General features: G+C 41.2%; 1 protein-coding gene across 6 annotated transcripts; it reads left to right on the top strand.

Annotated features, from left to right (window-relative positions):
• Window positions 1-817: 817 nt before the first annotated feature.
• Window positions 818-5,656, top strand: LOC106613080 (small ribosomal subunit protein mS23). Of its 6 annotated transcripts, XR_006771204.2 has the most exons (7): window positions 857-1,064; window positions 1,376-1,555; window positions 1,657-1,734; window positions 1,892-2,015; window positions 2,158-2,708; window positions 2,796-2,998; window positions 4,731-5,656. XR_006771204.2 is itself a non-coding variant. In XM_014214978.3 (5 exons), the coding sequence occupies exons 2-5, from the start codon at window positions 1,389-1,391 to the stop codon at window positions 2,293-2,295; spliced, it is 507 nt and encodes a 168-aa protein (XP_014070453.1). In that variant the 5' UTR covers window positions 818-912; window positions 1,376-1,388; the 3' UTR covers window positions 2,296-5,656. The 6 variants fall into 6 exon arrangements, 3 of the variants coding, with proteins under 3 accessions (XP_014070453.1, XP_014070452.1, XP_014070455.1); XR_006771203.2 differs by having other exon boundaries at window positions 2,796-5,656; XR_001330436.3 differs by having other exon boundaries at window positions 2,158-2,998.
• Window positions 5,657-8,216: the final 2,560 nt, after the last annotated feature.

Below are 8,216 nucleotides of genomic sequence, written 5' to 3'. Positions count from 1 at the left end.
GATGAGATCCTCAGACCTCTTGTGAGACCATATGCTGGTGCGGTTGGCCCTGGGTTCCTCCTAATGCAAGACAATGCTAGACCTCATGTGGCTGGAGTGTGTCAGCAGTTCCTGCAAGAGGAAGGCATTGATGCTATGGACTGGCCCGCCCGTTCCCCAGACCGGAATCCAATTGAGCACATCTGGGACATCATGTCTCGCTCCATCCACCAACGTCACGTTGCACCACAGACTGTCCAGGAGTTGGCGGATGCTTTAGTCCAGGTCTGGGAGGAGATCCCTCAGGAGACCATCCGCCACCTCATCAGGAGCATGCCCAGGCGTTGTAGGGAGGTCATACAGGCACGTGGAGGCCACACACACTACTGAGCCTCATTTTGACTTGTTTTAAGGACATTACATCAAAGTTGGATCAGCCTGTAGTGTGGTTTTCCACTTTAATTTTGAGTGTGACTCCAAATCCAGACCTCCATGGGTTGATAAATTGGATTTCCATTGATTATTTTTGTGTGATTTTGTTGTCAGCACATTCAACTATGTAAAGAAAAAAGTATTTAATAAGATGATTTCTTTCATTCAGATCTAGGATATGTTGTTTAAGTGTTCCCTTTATTTTTTTGAGCAGTATATATATATTTTTTGCAAACTGATATGTGACACGTGTTAATGCCGAAATAACATGCAAAACAGGCATAATAATTTTGCTAAACAGGTGGGGCTCCACCTGCCCTGAATGACGGGTCGCCACGGACTGTAGTTGATGCCTTATTGAAAGCCTCTTGTTCAGAGTGTCAGTGACCGCAGCGCTTAAAATGCAGACGATCTGGAACCCGCCCCATGTTTTTACAGTTCGCTTTCGGTGCAGTTTATCCCTGCAGAAATTACATGCGGAAGTGGTGGTCGTCCATGCTGGTGAAAATAGGCTCTGTAGTTGGTGGTTGCTAACTATGATCTTAGAGTTTACTGTATAATTACCTAGCGGCATTTTACACGCATAGTGTAGTTAAATTCAAGTCAATTATGGCAGGAAGTCGACTTGAAAAATTCGGAACCGTGTTCACGCGGTTGGTTCAAATGTCGTGTTGCTAATATTAGCCAGCATAATTTTGGTGTCAAGGTTACTGGAGGATACCATCTAGTTTTGTAGACCCTTTAGAGTTTGCTATCTAGCTAATGTTAGGTAGAAACAATTTTCTTTGATGGTTGAGTGACTTTTCTGCAACTTGTAGCCAATGCTATCTAGCCTATGGTTCCGCATAATATAAATGAATGCTAACGTTAGCTAGCTCTTTGCAATTGATAAATTGAGAGTGCATGGGATGCATTTGCTCCATTGTTCACGTTTTTGCTGATGGCTCACTGGTTTCTTTTTCAGAGTCAGAGATCTTATGCGTTCTGGAGTTGTCAAACAGTCTGACAAGCCCATTTGGTATGATGTATACAAGACCTTTCCACCCATGAAGGACCCACTTTATGTCAGACCAGTGGCCAAGATATATGGGAAGAAAGAAGAGGCTGTGCCAAACATCTTCTACAGAGAGGATGAAATCAGAGCGTAAGCTAATTAAACTGTTTACCTTAAACTTTTTACTGTCATTCAAAAGCTGTTAGGGATGGAAATGTCAATTTGTTGATCAGCACCAGACTCTCTTCCAGGAAATTTTACGAGATGTATGGAACAGGGCCCAGAGTTTTTGATCTCTCCAAATCCAGCTTTGTTTCAACATGCCAAAGGTATGGGCAGATTTTCACAATTAATCACATTGTTGGTTTGTTAAGTTTTGGGATTCCACATGTCTGTAATGCTGGATCCTAACTACTGCAATTCGATTATTTTATATATACATACATACATACACACACGTGTGTTTTTTTTTCTTCCTTTTTGTAGGTTTGTGGAGAAGTACACAGAGTTCGAGAGCCAGGGAGAGCTGGAGAAACAGTCTCTGTTTGAGGAGACTGGGAAGGCTCTCCTTGCTGAGGGCTTGGTGTTGAGGAGGAGGGGTACTCCTGCGGTGAGTAGACTGTTCAAATGATACAACTTATTAATTGTAATGCTGTCTGCCCTTTTCCCAAATACTGTATAGTACTAATCACTTACAATCATGAGACCTTCTGTTAAACTGACTGGCTGCACTTTTGCCGCTTGGCCTGCAGGTGGCGTCAGAGACCAGGAATCCAGTGTTGGGCATGAAGCTGACAGACATGCTGGCGGAACAGCAGGCAGATGCACCTGGCGGAACACAGACACCAGGAGAAGAGAAGCCAACACAAGCACCAGTGACTCCACAGTAGGCCTCTGCAACATGGCTTCAACCACACTCTTCACCTAGGTGGAACCAACCATCCACCTCCACTGACTATAAAAAGGGGACTTTCAGTATCTGTCCAACACTAGACATACTCCTCAGTCCAGACTTTCTGAACAATGTGGATTAACAAGAAAGACTTCTTGTTATGGGTGGGCCTGGGCAGCTTTCACGACCGTCCATCTTGACTGCAGGGTTTTGTGTGGTGGTGTGTAGGAGTCAAGTTATTGTACATTTTTGGGCTGGAAACTTGTAAGATTGATGTTATGCATACGGCTGTAAATGTATATTGTGTGTGTCTACATGCACTGTACGTCCAACTGGTTACGTTGCAGTGTGTTTTCAGACTTTCGACAGGCCACGCCTGTTGATATGAGATGATGATGATCAATTAGCATTGTGAGTGATGGGTAAAGTAACTCTATATTCTAGAATGTGGCCTATTTTCCTTTTTTCCTCTGCCATTCATCCTCTGTTATGTTTCAGTCACGCTGCAGAACATTCATGCAAGACAAGCAAGCTGTGAGTGAGAGTTGATATTGCATTCTCCATTTGCTGCTGTGACAGTGTAATTCGACAGTGCCTGCCTGCCTGAGCATCTGGGATGAAATGGCGATATTAATGCCGTATTGCTTCACAGAGAAATACCACTGATCACATAACCACATCAGCCGACTGGGGATGAGAATGTGAGTAAAGAAGCATCACAGGTGCCATATTAAAATAAATGCAAGGTCAAATCTGTGGAAGGTATTCCACCAGATAGGAAAGGTTTGACATCAACACCTATACACTGATAATTAAACTATATTTTAGGTTAGTGTCTACTGCTACAATTCAAATAAGCACCGCACCAACATTGCATCCTGTTCTGAACATTATCTTGGCATATATGTATTTTTCAATATGTATCTCAAACTACCAGAATAACATTAAACAGTAACCAGTTATTAGAACTTCTGCAGGTTACCCTTTCTCTTCTCTCTAATCAGGATAATCATCCTTCTTCCTGTTCTCACCACTTGTAGAGGCATTGATCCGCTATATGACCTAGCAGCCCTGCAGTTCAACTGCCATTTGAAAATAAATCTAAAGAGGGCTTATATCTAGAGCCTTGGCTTTGATGTGGAACAGCACTGGTCGGAGTTATTTGCTCTGGAAAAAGCTAGCATCCATGAGCGTTTTCACAGTACCACAGTTCCCCCTTCTCTTTCCTCCATCGTCTTTTCAAAAAGATGACCTTGGAGGCATTTCTCATTATCAGCTGTCTTTCTGTTTATCGAAAGGGAAAACTGTCCATCTCACAGTCTATTCTGCGCTCGCACAGAGAGGAGAAATGATATCAACACCATAATGGAATGGGTGATTGTCTGCACACAGTCAAAGCGAAAGCAATTCTGTGGCGGCAGGATGGCAAGACAGTCTGAGGGCCTAATGAACAGGAGGGAGGGATAGAATTGGGGAGAGATGTAGAGGAGGGAGCGAGTCAGGTTGGGAATGAGACGAACAATCCTTGTCTGTCTGCCGTGTCCACAGGCTGAGGGGAGAAACGGACACTCAGTGGGGTGTGTTGGCAACCTGTGGCTTGACGCAATCCTTAAAGGTGTTGATTTTGCACTGTTTTCCTTTTATCTTATTTTAAGTGTTAAATAATATATACTGAACGAAACTAAACAATTTCAAATATTTTACTGTTACAGTTCATAGAAGGAAATAAGTCAATTGAAATAAATTCATTAGGCCCTAATTTATGGATTTCACATGAATGGGCAATGGCCATTTCAGAGCCAGTCCCAGCCAATCAGAATGAGTTTTTCCCCACAAAGGGCTTTGTTACACACAGAAGTACTCCTCAGAACCACACCCCCTCCTCAGATTATCCCGTAGGTGAAGAAACCGGATGTGGAGGTCCTCGGCAGGCGAGGTTGCACGTGGTCTCTGTGAGGCAGGTTGGATGTACTGCCGAATTCTCTAAAACGGTGTTGGAGGCTTACATTTTCTGGCAACAGCTCTGTTGGATATTCCTGCAGTCAGCATGCCAATTGCATGCTCCCTCAACTTGAGACGTATGTGGCATTGTTTTGTGACAAAACTGCACATTTTAGTGGCCTTATATTCTCTCCCAGTTCAAGGTGCACCTGTGTAATGATCATGCTTTTTAATCAGCTTCTTGATATGCCACACCTGTCAGGTGGCTGAATTATCTTAGGCAAAGGAGAATTGCTCACTAACAGGGAAATAAGCTTTGTGCATTTGAAAGGTTTCTGCAATCTTTTATTTCAGCTCATGAAACATGGGACCAACACTTTTTACATGTTGCGTCTATATTTTTGTTAAGTATAGTTTCTGTAGAGGGGTGGGTGAGCATGTAGCCTGCTGAATATTCTGACATGCTTTTTGTATGTGTTGTATGTTTGTAAGTTCCAGGTGGAGAAATGTGATGAGCAATCTTCGTTTTAAGATGGAATTAATACAATGAACTTTACGATGGAGGCCTTTAAAAACTGGAGAAACACTGTCTGTGTAGATGACTTCTTGGCAGCACCCCCAAGATTTCTCTATTTCCTTTCAAAATGTATTTTCAGGCAGGTAATGAACTTTTTTCCCCCTGCCAGACTCCTGGCAAGGATCTCTGGATACAAATGATTCCAATTGAGCATGGGCTGGAATTTAATTGATCAAAATGCCATTCTCTCTGTCACTGGAGTGTGAGCGTGGATAACATTTTACTGCTTCTGGCATAGATTTCTAAAGAAGCACCATTTTTGGGCTGTGGAGGAGAGACTAGATGCCAACAACAGCATTTAAGGGTGAATTATGTGAAAAATGTTTGGGCTGAGCGTGCTGGGTTAGGGCAGTGTCCTGTGTATATGTAACCACAACTTTTCTTTGTTGTTTACACATGGCTGGTTGTCAAATGTGATCCGTGATAGAAAATAAAACTGAATTAATTAAATATGTAATCATTTATTTTCTCCTTGAAATGTTGGTTAGCCTAGGTTGTGTAGATCAGTAAAATAAATAATTGAATGTGTTTTATTTCTGGTTTGTAAGAGGCTGTAGAATGTATATAGTCAGTGTACATACTGCACCATAGCTTATATACAATAGAATATTCAATAAGCCATTCAATGGCTGTATTTAACATTTTCCATATTCATAAATGGATCGAAATGGAAATGTCTTTCTCTTCAATTCTTTATCCTACTCTGTCTTTGTCTTCCTGCTCTATGGCAGTGCTGTCACAAAGATATCTAATCTCGTTGGCATTATACAGTCAGTGTCTGAAAGCGCCTTAATTGTTTTTGCCTTTCTATTGCTTACAATAAAGCCAGGCTTGTCAGTCACAGTGGGTGAGGGAGTTTGATTTATTTTTTATTTTTATGTCATGTTTTATTTTTCAATTTGATATCCTGCATACCCAGTAGCCATTATGATGTCCTTATCATACCATCCTTTTCCACCTTAGCCGCCTAGCCTATGCTAGGAAAAATCCCTCTTAAGCTTGGATGAAAGTTTTACAGTTTTTCACCTGATGTGTAGTTTTACCTGGACGAGCTATTGATTTGGGCTGGACAATTAACACTACAACAGTTCATACTCACAATGCATTCATATGTTCATCTTGCATATGAAGGGTATGTAAACATGTAAAAATAGGTGTACAGACATCCAGAATTCAAATCAGCAATCCAATTTCAGTGGTCATCAAATTTAAATGGACTCAGACAGCAAGCCTAATTAATGTACTTTGCTTCTGTTTGTGGACCGACAGATTGACAGCTGCATGTACAGAACACACTGGAGCATGTCGGCAGCTCACACTCACTTTTTCTAGGACCAAGAATCAGAGCCCTATACTACGAATGTAGTTTGAAGAGTTAGCAGGTAACTGGTTAAACTTGGGATAACCGGTACCATGAAAGTGGCTCACCTTGTAGCCAGGTACATTTCTATGGCAATGAATCCTTAAGAGCTAACTTGATCCGGGACAGGTTAACTCAGGGCTATCTATACTGAACAAAACTATGAACACAACATGTATAGGGTTGGTCCCTTATTTCATGATGTAAATAAAAGATCCCAGAAATGTTCCATACTCACAAAAAGCTTATTTCTCTCAAATTTTGTGCAGAAATTGGTTTACATCCCTATTAGTGTGCATATCTCCTTTGTCAATATAATTAATCCACCTGACAGGTGTGGTATATCAAGAAAATGATTAAACAGTATGATCGTTACAAAGGTGCACCTTTTGCTGGGGACAAAAGGCCACTCTAAAATGTGCAGTTTTGTCACACAACACAATGCCACAAATGTCTCAAGTTTTGAGGGAGCATGCAATTGGCCTGCTGACTATAGGAATGTCCAACAGAGCAGTTGCCAGATATTTTAATGTTCATTTCTCCACCAGGCTTGTTTTAGAGAATTTGGCAGTACATCCAATCGGCCTCACAACCACAGACCGTGTGTAACCACACCAGCCCAGGACCTCCACATCCGGCTTCTTCACCTGCGGGATCGTCTGAGGAGGGGTGGGGGTGCTGTGTATTTCTGTCTGTAATAAAGCCCTTTTGTGGGGAAAAACTCATTCTGATTGGCTGGGCCTCTGCCCTCCCAGGCCAACCCATGGCTGTGCCCATGCCCAGTCATGTGAAATCCATAAATTTGAGCCAAATTTATTTCAATTGACTGATTTCCTTCTATGAACTGTAACTCAGTAACATCTTAGTGTTAGTATTTTTGTTCAGTATACATTTATCCTGAATTTACTGTCTGAGCCTTGAGTTGAGGACCAATTAGCCTAAATCAGATTCCCTTCCTCTAGCAAAGATTGCATCATCATCCACTTAATTTGAGGAAGACAACTTATTACATATTTTATTAATCAAATATGTTTTGGGTGTTAAAATACATTACACATTTACGTCAGTAAAACTTTAGTATTAATACTATTATTTTATCAATGAGGGTGTGGGGAAAAAAATATTTTGCGCATTGATTACCACACCAAAGTAGTAAAATAAAGACATCACATTTAAAAGTCTATTTAATACTAAAGCCTACTTCATTTGCAAGATAACTTTTCTTTAAATGTGATTTCGGCACAAATTAAAATGTGGCACTGATTTACCCATGTGGGTTGATGTTTCAGCATCATCTCAATAACGAGTTCAGCGTTCGACTAGCCACGTGCGACATGCATGTGCAGTTACAAGCTTGGAGTGAGATGGGTCCAGCTGCGACGTCATCTCAGCAATCATCCCTCAGGAATAGTCAGGAATAGTGAGGGTTAACCGCACCATATAAGGAGAAGTAGGGGTTTCGAAAGGAACCATATGGAGAAGTGGGGGTTTCGAAAGGAACCATATAATTAGAAGTGGGGTTGACAAAGCAAAAACATTATTATTCAATTTAAAAAAAAGATTTAAAAAATGATATCACATATACATAATTATTCAGACCCTTTACTCAGTACTTTGTTGAAGCCCCTTTGGCAGCAATTACAGCCTCCAGTCTTCTTGGGTATGACGCTACAAGCTTGACACACCTGTATTTGGGGAGTTTCTCCCATTCTTCTCAGCAGATCCTCTCAAGCTCTGTCAGGTTGGATGGGGAGTGTCACTGAACAGCAATATTCATGTCTCTCCAGAGATGTTCGATCGCGTTTAAAAGGTGCCATTCAAGACATGGTTAGAATTTTCGAAGACATTTCATGGATGCAAAGATAACGGTAAGAAATGTCAGTTATGCAGAAAAAGAGTAGATTCACTCACTGTGAGCTGTGTCTTTGAAAGTTACCTACTGATAGCCATATACTATATAATGTTAAGTTTTTCATAATGTAAATGGTAGATAACGTTAGCTACCTTAACTTATAAAAAAAGGCATTAATTTTACAATGTA

The sequence above is a fragment of the Salmo salar genome, chromosome 09, assembly GCF_965601325.2.
Source record: "Salmo salar chromosome 09, fSalSal1, whole genome shotgun sequence".
In the NCBI taxonomy this organism is placed as follows: Eukaryota; Metazoa; Chordata; class Actinopteri; order Salmoniformes; family Salmonidae; genus Salmo; species Salmo salar.
Note: the sequence above shows the minus strand (reverse complement) of the source record. Positions and strands in the feature narration are given on the sequence as shown.